The 16975-nt window shown below is 53.8% G+C and overlaps 8 protein-coding genes across 8 annotated transcripts; 4 read left to right on the top strand and 4 right to left on the bottom strand.

Annotated features, from left to right (window-relative positions):
- Positions 1-1071: 1071 nt before the first annotated feature.
- Positions 1072-3063, top strand: BBA_04698 (uncharacterized protein; the record flags this gene model as incomplete). Its single annotated transcript, XM_008599795.1, has 1 exon — positions 1072-3063. The coding sequence occupies one exon, from the start codon at positions 1072-1074 to the stop codon at positions 3061-3063; it is 1992 nt and encodes a 663-aa protein (XP_008598017.1).
- A 1330-nt stretch (positions 3064-4393) lies between these two features.
- On the top strand, positions 4394-4846 carry BBA_04697 (uncharacterized protein; the record flags this gene model as incomplete). Its single annotated transcript, XM_008599794.1, has 2 exons — positions 4394-4621; positions 4769-4846. 2 exons carry the CDS (start codon positions 4394-4396, stop codon positions 4844-4846), a joined length of 306 nt encoding a protein of 101 aa, XP_008598016.1.
- A 494-nt stretch (positions 4847-5340) lies between these two features.
- BBA_04696 (short chain dehydrogenase/reductase) lies at positions 5341-6417 on the bottom strand (the record flags this gene model as incomplete). Its single annotated transcript, XM_008599793.1, has 4 exons — positions 5341-5404; positions 5530-6229; positions 6298-6322; positions 6388-6417. The coding sequence occupies 4 exons, from the start codon at positions 6415-6417 to the stop codon at positions 5341-5343; spliced, it is 819 nt and encodes a 272-aa protein (XP_008598015.1).
- An 867-nt stretch (positions 6418-7284) lies between these two features.
- BBA_04695 (thiol methyltransferase 1, putative) lies at positions 7285-8244 on the top strand (the record flags this gene model as incomplete). The annotated part of the gene is made up of 2 exons (XM_008599792.1): positions 7285-7812; positions 7897-8244. The coding sequence occupies 2 exons, from the start codon at positions 7285-7287 to the stop codon at positions 8242-8244; spliced, it is 876 nt and encodes a 291-aa protein (XP_008598014.1).
- A 339-nt stretch (positions 8245-8583) lies between these two features.
- BBA_04694 (OTU-like cysteine protease) lies at positions 8584-9543 on the bottom strand (the record flags this gene model as incomplete). The annotated part of the gene is made up of 1 exon (XM_008599791.1): positions 8584-9543. One exon carries the CDS (start codon positions 9541-9543, stop codon positions 8584-8586), a length of 960 nt encoding a protein of 319 aa, XP_008598013.1.
- A 746-nt stretch (positions 9544-10289) lies between these two features.
- On the top strand, positions 10290-11300 carry BBA_04693 (mitochondrial outer membrane protein (Sam35), putative; the record flags this gene model as incomplete). Its single annotated transcript, XM_008599790.1, has 3 exons — positions 10290-10505; positions 10580-10822; positions 10896-11300. 3 exons carry the CDS (start codon positions 10290-10292, stop codon positions 11298-11300), a joined length of 864 nt encoding a protein of 287 aa, XP_008598012.1.
- Positions 11301-11680: 380 nt separating this feature from the next.
- On the bottom strand, positions 11681-13938 carry BBA_04692 (SPRY domain-containing protein; the record flags this gene model as incomplete). The annotated part of the gene is made up of 6 exons (XM_008599789.1): positions 11681-11832; positions 11881-12354; positions 12405-12651; positions 12698-12825; positions 12881-13104; positions 13160-13938. 6 exons carry the CDS (start codon positions 13936-13938, stop codon positions 11681-11683), a joined length of 2004 nt encoding a protein of 667 aa, XP_008598011.1.
- Positions 13939-15786: 1848 nt separating this feature from the next.
- On the bottom strand, positions 15787-16658 carry BBA_04691 (DUF1711 domain-containing protein; the record flags this gene model as incomplete). The annotated part of the gene is made up of 2 exons (XM_008599788.1): positions 15787-16210; positions 16267-16658. 2 exons carry the CDS (start codon positions 16656-16658, stop codon positions 15787-15789), a joined length of 816 nt encoding a protein of 271 aa, XP_008598010.1.
- Between the last annotated feature and the right edge of the window lie 317 nt (positions 16659-16975).

The raw sequence follows: 16975 nt of genomic DNA, 5'->3' as shown, positions 1-16975 counted from the left end.
GGCTGCAGCTTGGTGGGAATCTAAACGCGCCATCAAGCGTCGTCCAATGTTTATTGATTGGCATCCTGGCTCCATCGCATCTTCCACAGTGTTCTTGGCAGTTTCTAGAAGAACTTTGCTGGTTGCTCTAACTAGGGCTTTGCGCTGGCTGGCGATCATGAGGATAAGCTTAAACGGTCTCCTAACTAGTAAGACAATGCACTTGTGCCTGGCCTGGTCTCACGTCGCCAGCGTCCGCTGTATTATATGGGTTTCATGGTTCTAGACTGCGGGGCCTCTGGCGACGCGAGATCAACTAGTATCATGCTTTGTGGGTTCCCTACGGATTAAGGCTTCCTACGGATGAAGGCTACCGACTGATGCGTCAGCGGCTGTTTTGTCGCCTTGCGCGGGCCTACTACGTACGCTCTCCTCGGGCCTCCCGCAGAGGCTGGCCAACGTTACATCCTTTTCGCCAAGTCAGACAGCTTGAGCTGATGGGCCAAATGACCGTTTGGCCCTACGCCTTACGGGTCTACGCCTCTTCGGCAATTGTGGGATCGCGCCATCAAAAGCGAAGCTAACCCTGTCCATAATCTTGGCATCTTCTCGCTAGTCAGGCACAGTAGTCAAGGTTGTAATTATACTATGCAGTTTGTCTAATTCATGCACAGCCTTCTTCTTTTATTAGAAAGTAATAATAGTTTGGGTGAGAAAAAAAAAAGGGGGCGGAACCTGCTCAACAAGCCAAAGGTGTCATTTCACGAAACAGGCGGTGGCACGCGTTGCATATCCGACGAGTCATGATCGCCCCGGCTAGCCCGACAGGCCGAGCATCCATTTCGATTTGGGCGACTGGGTTTGTAGACGATTTCGATATAAAGCTGTTCAGATGGCCCTTTTTCTACACCTGCCATTTTAGGAGATCATCAACTCGATCACCTTGCCTTTCATTCTTTTACTTTAGGCATTTGCTAACTCAGCATCTACTCTCGTTAACCGTCGACTGTTTCACGCCTTAATAGTTTTCAACTCCCTTGTCGCTTTTTCTTCCTACCCTTTCTCGGTCGATCGTCAAGAAAAAGAGCAACCATGAGAATCAACGCCGTCACCATTGGCGCCGTCACGCTCGGTAGCCATGTGATGGCCCAGGGCTCCAAGCCCATCAAGGAAGCCGCCAGCAAGATTGATAGAATCGAGATCCCCGAGGCTTTCAACCAGCTTGATATCTGGAAGTTTGATGCCTGCCACAAGGTCGACTCCCAGGTCGGTGACCTCATCTGGCCTTGCGCTTCCAAGATGAGGACCGAGATGGCGCTCTGCCCTACCAACCCCACCAACGCTGAGGAGCGCGAAGCCCAGCGCCAATGCCTGTGCGGCGAAGGTAGCTCTCTGTTGCAGGATGCTGCTGCCTGCGTGCAATGCAAGCGTGAGAATGGCCTGCAGGCGGATAGCCACAAGCAGTTCTGGAGCGACTACTACAAGGAGGTCGACGAGAAGTACTGCAAGGTTCCCAATCCCGCTGAGAGCTACGGGGCGTTTATTGCTGCTCTCAATAAGAGAAGGCCCGAGCCGGCAGCAGGCAACAATCTCAACCGTCTCATTGGCGTTGTTGCTGACCCCAAGTCTTACTATGAAACGGCCGGCGTCGAGGTCCCCAAGAAGCAGGGCGCAGGCAAAGTCACTCCTGCCGCCCCTAAGCCTGACAATGGCAAGAACTCAACCGTTGTCCCCACCGCTACCGCCGCTCCCACCGCTACCGCCGCTCCCGTCGCCCCCGTCATTGATCAAGTCAAGGTCCCCGTCATAATTGCCGTCGAAGAGGAGCCTGCTGCCGGTCAAGATAAGACTTCCACCAGTTCCACCAGTTCCATCTCTTCTGCCCCATTCAAGAACGGTACTGCAACCACCAGACCTACTCCCTCCACCTTTGTCACCATCACAACCTCGAGCTCCGCCTCGACAGGTACTACCTCGCTTCTTCCCGCAACCACCCTTGCCCCCGGCCCTATCGTCGGCCCTGTTGAAGGGCACATCATTGACATCAACGGCAAGCCTTGCCGTGTTTACATCGTCTGGGTTATCGTTGACTGCATTCCTAGCGTTGATGCCAACGGCAAGTTCACCATCGGCTTCGTGAACAAGGGCGTTGACAAGCAGGAGCCCCCCAAGATGGTGGAGGACAAGAAGCAGTTTGACCAGGTCAACGAAGTCATTTGCGATGGTGGCAAGGACGAGAAGCTGGCCGAGCAAGCGAAGGAGCATGTCGGTACCGAGGGTACGGTCGTCCAGGCTCCTAGTGATAGCAAGAAGCAAGAGCTTCCTCCCGTCAAGGAGACCGCTGGTAACTCCAAGGTTCCGTCTCCTACCGATGGAAGCAAGACCGTGAACAACGAAGATGAGTGCGAAGTCGTCGATGGCGTTTCCCAGCCTGGCAGCAAGACTGGCCAGCCTGGCAGCAAGACTGGCCAGCCTGGCAGCAAGACTGACGGCACCTCTGGCCAGCCTGGCAGCAAGACTGACAGCACTCTCGTCAAGCCTGACGGCAAGACTGGCAGCACTCCCGTCAAGACTGACGGCAAGACTGGCGAGACTGGCAGCACTCCCGTCAAGACTGACGGCAAGACTGGCGAGACTGGCAACACTCACGTCAAGCCTGACGGCAAGACTGGCAGCACTCCCGTCAAGACTGACGGCACCACTCCTGGCTCCAACACCTGTGAGTGTGAGTGCCCCTCGACCGCTGCGACTGCGTTTTCTTCTTCTTCTAGCAGTGAGGATCCCGAGATTTGCCAGAAGAAGGTCGAGACCGAGACTGCCTGCAAGAAACTGTCGGGACGTCAGATGTGGGAGTGCCTGTGCTCTCAGGGCGAATATTTCGAGAAGACTCACTTCTTCAAGGAGGCCGTTCAGTGTGAGCGACGCAAGTCCAACCTCCGCGAGAGCGAGTTTGAGGCCCAGATTCTCTTCGAGGTCAACTACCGATACTGCCAGAAGGAGTTGTTTGGCAACGATTTCGGCGCCGCATACTCGAGCGTGGCGGATGAGTGGAGAGCGAGCAGAGCCCCCGGTATCTTGGTTTAAAAACGGGTGTCAATTTAATTTTCAAAGGATAATAGCTAGTTTTTCTTTATTACTCTGATAAGGTTTTTGATAGCTAATATCCAATCTTATTTCATCTGTACTTTTTTTTTAATCTATATTTATTCAGTCTATACTCAATATACTTGCTCGGTATAAAATTGGAAAAATGGTTGCTAAAATTTTATTATAGGTAGTCAAGCTGGCGAGGGCCTAAAAGCGCACTTGTAACCCTTGCTAAACCTTGCTAAAACCTTGGTGGCTAGTGCGGGGGTGGATCGTGGATCACACGTCCGCTTTTGGCATGATGCTCCTGGAAGCGGCCTACTCAGTAACGCTCTGATTTGCCTCGGCTGATAGTTGTGTCCAACAGAAGGGAATAGAAATGGCTGAGAGTATAGTGAGAATAATGTGTTGAGTGATAATTTAGTGGCAGGTAAATCAATGCATGGCATGTCTCGGGAAGTCTTTGAATGTACGGGCTAGAGTCGGCGGCATCTTGAGGTACCTAGTGCGCGTCATTCCACGCGCCAGGTACAATTATAGTGCGCTATCAGTGCCATGTACCTACCACCACCACCTGTGACGATGACGAGTATGTACAAGTACCGCGCCGAGTACATTAGGCTACACATCCCACTACATAGTTGTTGTGAATGCGTCGTTGACCATAATAAAGGAAAAGCTAAATAAAAGGCGTCTTCCCGTCATTATTGGCAATTGTGCTACGCTCGCTTGCTCACTCGGGAAACTGCTGTGTGCCTTGTGCAAAATTCTGCCACACCCACCACAACCGACGACGCATCTTCCCCGCTTCCTCATCCCGACACATCCCCAACATTGATTATAACATTCATCCTGCAAACTTGCCCAATCCTTTGACATTTCTTCTCTGCCCACTTTCGTCACCAGCTATTGTCGTTTCTGAACCTGACACAAGCAGCAAGGTACAATTCGAGGCAACCATTACGCCCGCAGGCGCGCCACAGAACCCAAACAGCCACATACACACAACTTTACAGTCGTCACTGATTTTCTTCCGTCTCTTTTTATGCCACGCGATCCCGGGCAGTTGACTTTTCTTTCTTCTTCTCCTTCTCTTCTCGACTCATCATACTTTTCCCCCGTCGCATCTTCTGCTACGCTCCCTCCTCACGCGAGTCGGTTTTTTTTTTTTTGCCTGCTCACACTCCACAACTCTCTGGGCGGGCCACTATTCGACACCGGTTTTTTTCCGTCGCAAAACAAACAACCGACATTGACCGAACCTTTCGAATTCCACCCTCCTGCTTCTTCCTTCCTCAGCCTTTTAATCAAACATTGCAAACTCGCAATGAATGCTCCCATTTCCTCGCCGTCGCAGGCCGCCGCCGCCTCCGCCTCCGCCTCCTCGTCCTCGAATACTTCTGCCTCGTCGTCTCTCCGCACCTCGCCCGAGCAAATGACCTCGGTGCCCGCCCCGCCGGCCCAGCAGGACATGAAGCAGCCCTCGACCGACGCCTTTCTCAAAGACTTTACCCTCGTCGCCGAGGCGGCCAAGCGCGCCCAGGTCGCTGTCATGGTCCGCGAATTTGAAAACTGCGGTCTATGACGCCGATTCTTTCTCTCTCTCTCCGCGCAACCGACCGCTTTCTGCTTGTCCTTTCTACTCGCTCCCCCTTCACCCGACCACATTGGCATTGTCGCACGATTACTCGTCACATGTCAGTCGCACCACGCCGTTGAAATTCCACTTGGTCCCCTCGCAACAGTGCCACTTTCGAGACGACGGCTGTTTGAGCCCTGAACGACAAAGTTTTCTCTCAATCTCTTTCTCTTCGCCCAAATCTATTCTTCGCCTCAAAAGGACGGCTTGGACCCCTGTGGGCTGCACCTTAATTGTTGGGACGGCATTTCTGTTTGCAACACTCTTGAAATTTGGCCCATTTTCTTTTGGACTGGCCCGCGTCTTTTTGCATCGCTTCCGGCGTAGACTCGAGGTGTTTTTCTGCTTTTTGCTATTACATCTAGAACTGCTTGGTGGATACTAGATTTTCTCTGCGATATTTCCTCTTCCTGATTGTATTTAAATAGCATAGCCGGTATACCCCCTCCCCTTTTACGTAAACGGATGAATGGATTGGCTGGTTGATTGGTTTGGCCAATAATACATGCCAGTGGCGATTACACAAGCCCTTCTTCTCAGCGCATGGTCTTTTTAATTATCAGTGAACTTTTCTTATGCGGGACGAATTCGTCATCAGTGATTTGCTACTTTACACGATAAGAGCCAACTACATGTTAGATTTTGGCCACCTGCGATGCGCCACCGTCGACACGAATCGTTGCGCCGTTGCAAAAGGCACTGCAAAAATGTTAGCGGGCGCAACACAGACAAACAAGCAAAACAAACAAATTGGGATGATTATCATGCAAACAAAGACATGGAAAACAATCAACATTCAACAAGGGGGGTAAAATAGAACTCACCCAGCCTTGCTCGACAGGTAAATGCACGCCCCCGCCGCGTCCTCGGGCTTGCCTACCCGCCGCAGCGGCACCTCGCTCTTGATGTAGTCGCCCGCGGCCTCGAGCGTCGCCTTCATCATGTGGCTCGGGAACGGTCCGCACGCAATCACGTTGCTCGTGACGAACCGCGGGCCGAGATCCCGCGCCAGGTGCCGCGAGAGCTGGTGCAGGCCGGCCTTGGCCGCCGAGTAGGCAAAGTTGGCCGTCGCGGGGGTGCGGATGCCGTCAATGGAGCCAATGTGGATGAGGCGCGCCGGGTCGTCGGCGGTGGCGGCCTGCTCGAGCAGCGGCAGCGCCTTTTGCGAGAGCGTAAAGACGCGCTGCAGGTCGAGCGTCAGCACCTTGTCCCACGCGTGGTCCGGGTAGCTGTCAATGTCGGCGCCCCAGACGGCGCCGGCATTGTTGACGAGCACGTGCAGGCCCTTGGCGCGTCCGGCGGCGCGGTCAATCGCGGTGGCGAGCTCGGCGACGAGGCGCTCGCATTCTTGGTAGGATTGCAGGTTGGCAGGGATGGCAAAGATGGAGCCGCCGGCTTTGGCGGCGACGGGCTGGAGCTCGGCGACGACGGAGTCGCATGCTTTGGCGTCGCGACCGGTGATGAAGACGTTGGCGCCAGACTCGGCGTAGCCTTGTGTAATCATCCGGCCGATACCTTTGGCGCCTGTTATGTATTTTCCTGCTTTAGCAATGGATCATGGATGAAAAGCTTTTGGTGCGGGTTCAAGTTACCTCCAGTGACGAGGACATTCTTGCCCTGGTGGAAAACATGGTGAGCTTGACACTTGTGGATTATAGGTGAGGGGGGGGGGGCCTACATACCTTGATGTTGAATAGGCTAGACGAGTCCATTGCGACGGCTATGTCAGGAAGAAAAAGATGATGATGTTAAAAAGAGAAGACTCTCTTTTTTTTTTTTTCCTGCAATATCTCTTCCTTTAAATGCAGCGTGATGGGGGGTGCATACTGCAGCGAGCTGGATGGATGAGGTGAGCTGGCAAACAAACCCCGGAGTGAGCTGTCAGCCGAGGCTCCCGGTTGAGACGGCGGCGCTCTGATAGGCCAAGTGTTGGGGGCGCCCATTGCAGTAATTGCGCGCCTGCAGCTTTTCAGGAATACAGAAACCCCGGTCCCAACACCAATCGGTCTTTAAATCATCAACAGGCTTCATTTTTTTTTTTACGATAAGTTTAATCGTCTCTTTAATTCTTTCATCATTTATTAGTACACATTACTGTCGCTAGCTCGTGTTTGCTTTGACTCAAAGTGTGTCGCGGTTCGTCACGCCCACCTACGTCACGCCCGCTGCACGTTGTGGTGCCATGTAGGTACAGCCGGCTGCAGACACACGCCGCAGCCGCCTCTCCATCAGAACTTGCGTAGATAAGACTTGTTAAACCACTCAAATACCTCTTCACCTCTTGTTCAGTGACCGTAATTCCGTAAAACACAGTCATGATTCTTCGTTTTCCATCGCCGCACGTCATCCCGGTCCACTCCGGCCATGGCACGCCACTTTGCACCCCGCCCCCACCAAAATTCGCTCCAGACGATTCCCGACAAGCTTGACACCATTCAAGCATTGTCACTTCACCCTAACCAATCTTCTTTTTGTTTTTTTACAGTCATCTCGTAACCCGCTTACTCTTTCCTTAAATTCTCTGTCCCTGGGACCTTTTTTTTTCTTTCTCGAAATCTTGCACGAGCTGCTCAATCACCATGGCCGCCCCAGATACCTCCAACCCCAACATCCTTCGCGACACCTTTGCTGCGGCCAGCCACACGTCTCAAGACCAGGCTTCTGCCTGGGACAATCTATATCGAAATGATTTCCACCCCTGGGACCGCGGCGGCCCTTCTCTCGCCCTCGCCGACCTGCTCACCGAGCGCCCGGACCTGATTGCCCCCGCGCAAGACGTCGACCGCCGCGGCAACCCGCTCCGCGATGCCACTGGCGCTGTTGTTCGCCGCACAGCCCTCGTGCCTGGCTGCGGACGCGGCCACGACGTGCTGCTCCTCAAGACGTTTGGCTATGACGTCGTCGGCTTGGACAGCAGTGCGGATGGTATTCGTCGCGCAAAAGAGAATGTCGCGGCGCTCGAGGCGGCGCCTGGCGGCGTCAAGCCGCAGGGCAATGTACAACTTGGGCAAGAATCATGGGTTGTTGCGGATTTCTTTGCGCAGGACTGGTCAAACGGGCTGGGTACGGACGGGTCTGGCAAGTTTGATCTTATATACGACTATACGGTACAGCCTTTTTCTTTTCTTTTTCTCCTCGCTTCGCTCGCCCTGGTGGTCGACTTTTCCCCGACTAACACCAAAAATCGCTAGTTTCTCTGCGCCCTACCCCCAAAACTCCGACCACAATGGGCGAAGCGCATGTCTGAGCTCATATCCCACGACGGCCGCCTCGTGTGTCTTGAATTCCCGTCCGGCAAGCCCCTCTCCGAAATGGGACCGCCCTGGGGCGTCAACCCGGAGGTCTACGAAGCGCTGCTCTCGCACCCCGGACACGAGCCGAGATACAATGACGACGGCACGGTCATTGAGACACACGATATAAAACCCACGGATGGTGCGCTGCATCGCATCAGCCTTGTCAAGCCACAGCGCACGCACAAGGCGGGCATGAATGAGGATGGCTCGGTGCGGGATTTCATTTCGGTTTGGAGTCTATAGCCCATTTCTGCTGGGAAATTACAAAGGAAAACGGACAGGCAAAGAAAAGGGACAAGAGTTTGAACATGTGCAAGAAAATTGAACGCGGTAGAAGAGTGCTGTACATAGACAGAGCCTCATATTCATAAACGGCATGGTTGGTAAACGCCTGGGAACTCAGCCAAGAAACGGCAACCTAGCTAGCCACTTTACATTCTCTAGATGCATTTCTTTTTAAAAGAAGAAGAAAGAAAAGGGTTGTCATGGCATATCTTGGCTGATAAAAAAGGGCTCGTACCGCCGACTTTCGGCACATGCTTACTGCTGTCAATTACTTTCCCCCCCCCCATGGAATCTCTCTCAAGGCTGACGCCGTAACGAATTATAATGCTCGCCGAGGCCGTAACCATGACGATAATAAGCCAACCACATCACCTTATCTCCATCACCAATCTCTTCAGTCCGTCCATCCTGCACCACGCGTATCCCCACGCCATACGCCCGCGCCAGCGCCATGAGCTCCGGCTCGCCTCCCCACTCGGCCGTGTCGCGCATCCGCGCCAGGTACGTCGCAAAGTCCCCCTCGACAAACGGTGCAAAGTCGTCGCCGTGCGACGCCATGAAATCCGTCGCCGCACGTCTTACCGTCTTGTACGCAGGCTCTTTGGTCTCGCTCACGGTAGTAGTAGTAGTAGTAGTGGTGGTGCCACCAAGAGGAATCGATAGCTGTGTTTGTAGCTGGTCCGCCACAGCGGAGAAGAGGCAGTGCCCGTCTGGCGCAATGTCTTGCTCGACGAGACCCTCGGCTTCCATCTTCTTCTTCATGTAGGCATTCTCCATGGCGCGGTGGTTCGTCATGGTGGAAGCTTCCATCTCGGCTTTGGTCGTGGCTGCTGCTTGCTCCGCGGCCCGCCGCGCTAATCGCTCTTTTTGTCTGTTGCGCTTCTTGCCAGGCTGCTGCTGCTGCTGTGTATTGTCGTCTACCCTGTCCGTCTCCTTCTCCGTGGCCAGATTTAATTCAGCTTCGGCTCGTTGCGATAGTGCCTCGTCGGCGCCTAGTTGTGTCTGGTTGACCTCGTCCGCTGCATCGTCCGCTGCATCGTCCGCTGTATCGTCCGCTGGCATCTCTCCGTTGAGCGCAGCAATCTCGGCCGCCTGCTGCTCGCGCAACGCACGCTCCAGCTGCTCGCAGTCATCGTTGACCGCTTTTCGCGTCTTTTTAGTCGCATTCTTCTTTTTATTCGTGATTCGCCCTTGCAGATCTTTGAGCTCTTTGCGGTGGCGCGCCTGCGCCTGCTCGACGGCGGTTTCGGCCTCCATTGCGCGCGCGGGGGCTGTTTGCAAAAGGATCGTCGGGCGAATCGGTGCAGCTTCGGGAAAGCTGGAAACCGCCGTGTCAAATGTGGTTCGCTCGCAGTTCTTCAAGAGTAAGCAGCCGCAGCCCTGGAAGAGACCCTTTGGTGGTAAAAATGGGAAAAAAGTCGTAACTTGAGCAAAGTCGTCGTGCCTGGTTTTGCGCCTGGTGGGGTCGATGCCACAACATGTGAATAGCGGCGTTTGAGTGCTCTCTAAAAGACCCGCCACAATTCACATTGTTTAGTTAATGCCTAAATGGTAGCTAGATTTCCCAGATGGCATTATTCATAGTCTGTAGCTTTCGTCTCAATTTCAAGCATCAACAGATAAAGCAACAGTCTTTTTTTCTTCAGGTGCCAGAGGTGGCTGTTCCGGGTTATTGTCTTCATGATTTCCCTGACACGAGGCTGGTTGTCATCAACCCATCAATCTGAATCCACCGGACTACACCAGATCGACTTCAGCGCATGTATTCTTAATTAACAAAAGTATTCTTCGCGGTGCATATCTGAATCAATCCCTGAGAAATCCATGTTCAATGCCAACTTACACGCCCACCTCAAAAGTTGACGGCCCACTTCTCACCGCTTCCCGTCACAACGTCACTGTCCAACATTTTCTGCCAACAACTACCCTTTTTCCCATAATCCCCAATGTCGCACATTCACTCGTAGCACACACCTCGCAGGGCTTTGGCGAATTAAAAAAAAATGGCATCTTCGTCATCCCCGGGACTCTTCTCCGCTCCAGCGCCCATACGCTCACTCTTCAAATCTTTCCCGCTCGCCGTGCACCCCTCCGAGGCGCTCCCCGCGCGCGCCCCAGATACGGACGATGCGCTCCCGCCGCGGCTATACGTCTTTGCGCACGAGTGTGATGCGCAACTGGGATTGCCCAGTTACAACCCGACATGCTTGAAATGGCAGGTGTGTGTTTTTTAGAAATCAACATATTGGGAACTTGCAGCGTGATGTGGAAACATTACTGATGCCTCGGGCAGACGATTCTAAGAATAGCAAACATTGACGTTCGCCTCGTGTCGTCCTCCAACCACGCCTCGCCATCGGGCGCCCTCCCGTTTCTGATGCTCCCATCGAGCGTACACTCGACAGTAGTACCGCTGACGGGCGAAAAGATTGCGCGATTCGCCAAACAACAAGCACCGAGCGCCAATCTCGACGATCCCTCGCCGCGCATCGACGCATACCAGGCGCTCATTGCTCACAGTGTCCGGCCCGCATGGGTACGCACTCTTCTACCTCATTCCTCCCCTTCCCCCCAAGAAAAACGCGGGGTTGCTAACTGCAATCATATAGCTTCATTCTCTATACGTAAACCCTGCCAACGACGCTCTCCTCACCGCTCTGTACCTCCCCTCCTCGGCGCTCCTTCGGCCGACGCAGCGCCATACACTCCGCACAGCCGCCACGACGGAAATACTCGTAGCAACACGCCGCAAGAACGGCGGCATTGATGTAGAGGAGCTTCTTCGGGCTGCGGAAGAAGCGTTTGCGGCTCTGGCAGCGCTTCTCGGCGAGGCAGAGTGGTTTCTCGGCGCAGAGGGACCGGGTCTGCTGGATGCAGAGCTGTTTGCATACACACATTTGCTTGTCGGTGGCCAGCTGACGTGGGGTGATGAAGAGCTGGTGAGCAGGTTGAAAATGTTTGATAATCTGGTGCGTCATGCGGACAGGCTATATCAGCGCTATTGGAAAAACTGAGCCCAGGTTGCATACATGTATTTGTATTTTGTACATTACACACACGACATATATCCTTCATTCTAACAAGACGGCAGCTTGATCAATTAATCAACCATGAGTCCTCGTGCAATACAAAGAATATCTAGTCCTGTGCAGGTAAATGATTGAGTTGATAGTAAGATACAGCACCGACCGGCCGATGGTTTCATAATGATAGTGCAGAAGTGATGCGCAAGCGGTAGCCTCTGAAAGCTACAGGCTGTCTGGAAAGCAAACTCGCAAACAATTCTCAAAAATAGCCAAACTCCAAACTCCATGTCATGTCATGCGTTTGCCACCATTGCAGCAAGCGCTGTTGACGGCGAAGAGTCCAGGATCTCTTCCCACCAGTCTGCCATCTAAGCGCTGTTCTCGGCCTGAATCTCACCTATTACATCCCCGACCGACGTAAAGGCGCCGTCGCCGCCGTCCTGTCTCAAGTCTTCCAGAAGCACGCTCGTCTGAGCATACACCTTTTCTAGCGCCGCCCGTGACGATTTACCCAAGGAAGCTGCAACTTGTTAGTAGCCGACAGGGTGAATGCAAAAGGAATGCGTACATAGAATGGCAGAGTTGAGCTCTTCTGCCACAACCACTCGGCCCTTGCGGGTCAGCAAGTGGCTGACTTGAGGTTCCTTCAGTGGGTTGCGATATGCGATCAACGACCAGATTTCGTCCAAAGCCTTGCCGACTTCCTTGCGCGAGTCCTCGGCGTATTCTGCTTGCAGAGCTTGGCCATACTCTAGCATATCTCTCTCCAGGTCTAATACCTCACTCTCGTTCTGTGCTACCGGCGCGTCATCCCATTCGTAGCCGTCCCCGTTAGCGTCCATGTCCATATCCTGGGCGCTGCCGTTCTCTGCAGCCTCTGCCAACATGTTGAGCTGGGCCGCCTTACGGACCATTTCGATAAACTTGCGGCAGCGTAGCTTAAAGTACACGGTTTCGTGCTCTCGTAAAACGTGAGGGTAGTATGCGTTTGTATATTTTAGAGCTCGATCGACATCTCCTTCCAAGATTGCTCTCCGGATGCCTGGAAATGTCAGCTTCGATTCGACAGTAGAGGTCAGCCGTGGTGCCTACGTTGTCGATTGTTGGCATCTTCATCGTCACGAATATTTATGACGCTGGACATCGGCCCTGTATTAGAGCTCAAGGCTTCATTTTGGATCTTGAGATCTTCGGCAAATGCGCGCGCGGTCTCAACATAGCCGTCGTGTTGGAGAAATTGCATCACCAGCGCCTGAATAAAGTCTGTCTCGCCAAGGCCGGGCTCGAGTTTCGAGGTGTCGGTCGACTCGATGTTCTTTTGTATATTTTCTCGTTGTTCCTGTACGGTCAGCGATGTCTCATACAACCCTCCAAGTAAAACATACCCTCATCATGTCGTCTATATTATACACAAAAGGCGTCTGGCCAAAGTTGACTAGCACATGCTCGCCCGTCTTTTTCAAGCTAACGGAGGGGTACAGTCTGTTCTTCGTGATATCCTGAAAAGCCACGCCTACTTCTGTTAGCTGCGCCCACAGCACCGGCACTCCTCTGCAGACAATATATACCTAGTTTGACGCCATTCTTGGTAAAAAATGATGTTCTATCGCGGAAATTGACGCCGCAGCCGATGACATCACCAACAGTAAAGGTTGGCCCGAAAGGTCGCCCAATGTTCTGCCCAGAGAAGCATCGGCCATCGTCGGCATGATAACCCCACGATTCCGGCTCCCAGCCAACAGGCCTCGCTGTAGATGCTGCCTTAGTAGAGAATCCAATAGCAATAAAGGTACTAGACTATGTTAGCATTGCGTGCTCTCCGGAATGGGCAAAGTTGCGTAGCGCACTCGTCACGTCGGCCAGACAGAATCTGGACTTCAAAATAGTATATGCCACATTGCAGCGGCATGTGATGGTCGGCTCGGATACCACAGGCCTCGTGGTCGCGATCAAGCTGGCCCTTAATCTCCACATACTTGACGCCGAGCCCATCGGTATGGAGGTCAAGACCACCGCTCGTGTCGCCTTTGTCCCATCTCGTGGGCAGCGGGGAGAGGCCATCCTTGTCCTCGGACAAGACACCGCGCTCGACAACGTTGTGGGAGAGGCCGCGGTGAGAGCCCGTAGGCAGAAGGTTGGAGGAAAACCCATTGCTAGTGGACAGGGTGCCGTTCCTTTTTTGCTCTCGCCTTGAGTGTGTGCGTGATCTGTGTGCCTCTTGAAGCTTGTGCATGTACGTCGACGACTGGAGGTACGAGGGAATGAAGAATTGGTCTTCGCCGTCGTCGGAGGCGTCATCAGCATCGCCATTGGTGAACAGGTCAAAGGCTCTAGAGAAAGATGGCAGGCTGGTGCTAGAGCGCCACATGAGGCTGTTGGCGGGAGCCGAATCGTCCATGGTGGCAGTCAGCTGCCCAGCGGAGCACAAGAGAAAGGCGGTCGGGTCGATGGTCAGATCACCGTTGCCGTCAAGTATCGAGACGCGGGCCGGGTGAGTATAGAAATTGTAAGCCCAGTGTCCGGGGTCGGCGGCGGTGGCGGCGGCGTGGTCTTGCGAGGATGGGCGCCTCGATGGGGTCAGGCCTGGATCTGCACCAGATGAGCGATGCTGACCAGAGTCAGGCATGAGAGGGGAAAATGTAATACAGGAGGGACAGCGGTGGCCGAGAGCACCGTGGCAGCGTGGTTGTGCGTCGTGGTTTTTATGGAGTTGCAGCAGCCAGGTAGCTGGAGGGGGGTTGACGGCGCAACAGGCAGTAAGTACTATGCAACGGACCCCGGATGGGGGTTTCGGGTCGTAGTTAATCGAGGACGTGATGGGGGGGGTGACGGATGACGAAGAAAATGCGCGCAGCCGACGTGTGCGGCCGGAAGAAAATATGTTTGGGCCGAGCTGCGGGGGGCAAAGGACGCGAAGAGACAAGTCGAAAAGCCGCGATGGGAGTGTGGCCGTCGATGATGCACGGCTCGTGGCGGAGGGAGAGCGGGACAATCGAGGTTGGAGCTGGCTGCTTCCTGTGATTGATGAGCACCGCTTCCTGGGTTGGGCCTGGATTAGTCTGGTACCTAAGAAAGACACTTGGCGCGCGGGGTTTCGCAGGTAGCAGATTAACTTCCGAGTATCCGTAGTTAGCTATCAAAGAAAAAGCCCCAGCGCTGGTATGGGTGACCGGATTTGTTATTTCATTTCAGGGGGACCCGAGGAGCGAACCGAGAGCATTATGACGAATTTAAAAATAGGAATGCGGGATTTTCTCTCTCGGCAAATGGACAAATCTAATCGTTTCTCAACATTGTGTTTGCCATGATCAAGTCCGAAGTGGTTGCGACCACTGCCTGTGAATGCATGAGAACCGTATACCCTGGAGCGATACGTTGACAGATAGACTTATTTATTAATTTGTAATGACGCACCTAAAGATCTATATACCTCACTTGCTTCGACCTACTACTTACACAGCTGCCGGGCATAGAACCTATTGGTGACAGGCCCTGGACAAGTAGACTGCTAGAAGCTTAAGCTACCTCGATTCCTGCGACCGACTCGACCAAGCGCCGCGATCAATGACCCGCTCGGCTCTGCAATGTTCTTACCTGGGTTAATGCAGTGGAATTGCTCACGCGTCTTTGCGCCTGCAATCTGCCTTGTTTGCTTGGCCACAGTGCTCTACCGCCGCTACGCTGCTCTAGTCCAACCTCGTGAACGGACTTTAGGAATCGACATTGACACCCCCGCGCCCTGGCCTATCGAGGCCTTTGGTTTTCCGCATTACGTTATCGCTTGCCTTTTCCATCTTTACATCTCGAGACAGGTGTATTATACGCTCGATATGCTCTTTCCCATCGAATTGCTTGTAGCAATGTAGCATGCAGCAGACGTCAGGCCCCCAGGGGCACTGAGTCGTCATGTTAGTAAGCATGGGGTATTGCCAAGCAAGTTTGCAACCAGTCTGAGCTTTCATGCCAGCAATAGATTGATAATAGATTTGAAAAGAGTCGGATCAATGAAAAACGCCAAGTAAGTATCCCTACCCATCTCACGATCAATTTCCAGTAATAGCGTTGCCTGCGTTGCTGTTCGCCCATGTCGTATCCTCTCAAGGCTTTCCGGCAATTACCAGCACGTACGCCTGGCGTCACATAGACACACGGGATAAAGCGTTTCTCAGGGTATACCAATTAAATTTGCCCATCCAACGCTATCTAATATAAAAACCATGGCTCGCTGTCCTATATTTACAATTTCTATGCGTACAGTTCAATTCCCCTTAACGCCATCGAAGCAAGGTTGCCGCGTTTACTCCCAGCCTGTCCATGCAATCAGTAGACGCCAACCCACACCAAAGTGAAGCCCAATAACAGTACTGTCGCAATGCAAGCCAATGCGGCGGCATCTGACAGACTTGCGTTGAAAAAATAAAAACAACTCAAGGAAAGGTCACATGTAAGCTGTGATAAACACGCCGTGGAGCGCCTACGAAGCAGCGGCGACAGGCGCAGGCGCGGGTGTGGGTGCGGGTGCGGGCGACGAAGCTTGAACGCTGGGTAAGCTCTGCATCTCGGCGTCTCCACCACCATTGCTGGGAGCAGTACTGTTGTTCTCTTGGCCATTCTCCTTGTTCTCCTTGTTACTGCTGTCGGCAGAGTCGGCCGGCGTAGCCTCGGAGTCGCCCTCGACGCCATTGGCCTTGGGTGGCGCGGTCCAGCGATTGATTTCCCATACAGCGCCCGTAAAGCTCTTGAGCGTGAAATGGCCCTTGGCCCATTTGCGACACGGCTTGCCCGATCTGTCAAGGGCTCGCAGCCCGGCATTGATGGCGCCCTGGTTTGCTTTGGGACCGAGTTTGTGAGCGGCGGCGTTGGCGCGAACGGCGGCGTGGTCAATGGTACCGTCCTCCCTAATCAAGGTTAGCGATTGGCGATGCAGATGTAGTGGGTTAAGATATATGCTTACAGACGCGGCTTCTTTTTGGGGCCTGGCTTGCCCCGGATCTTGAGTTGGCCCTCATTCGTCGCCGCGGCGCCTCGTTTGACGCCCTTTTTTCTACCATCAGTGGGAGGTCCCATGACGGACGGTGCAGGCGTGCCTTCACCGGCAGGTGTGGCAGCGTTCGAATCGGACGCGTTCTCACCACTGCCATTGGCAGCTGGAACCGGTGTGGACGGCGACTCCTTTTGGTCGCTCGAGTCCTTTTGGTCGCTAGCAGCGGCGGGCGACTCTGGTTTGATCGGGTCCATGCCGATGGCTTCGCGCAAGACAGCGGAAGGGACAGACAAGGTGACGACCAAGCTTGGCTTGGCTCCAGACTTGCGTCGGCCGTCAGATGTCTTGTTCGGTGGAGCCATGGAAGGAAAATTGGGTGGTTGAGACGGATTAAATACGCGGCGTCGCGGTACAGCGGCGCGAAAAGAGTCAAGGTATCGGTCGTCGACGATGGGAGATGGCGGGTGTCGATGAACCGATGAAGCCGAGTGCAAAGTGGTGGTGGATCAAATTTTCGCCCACGGCGTTTGCTCTGGTAGCCCGTTGGTGGTGAGGTTTGTTAGGCAGGCAGCGTGGTGTGGTGCCGAACGTGTGCCAGGGGCGTATTACGTGGAGCAGATTTAGCTGGCGGGCGGTTGGCGATGGTGGTGATGCGGTACCGACGAAGGGTTGCTTCGGC

This window comes from Beauveria bassiana, assembly GCF_000280675.1.
Source record: "Beauveria bassiana ARSEF 2860 unplaced genomic scaffold BBA_S00011, whole genome shotgun sequence".
Classification (NCBI taxonomy): domain Eukaryota; kingdom Fungi; phylum Ascomycota; class Sordariomycetes; order Hypocreales; family Cordycipitaceae; genus Beauveria; species Beauveria bassiana.
The sequence above is the reverse complement of the archived record's forward strand: the minus strand, read 5'-3'. Positions and strand labels throughout refer to the sequence as shown.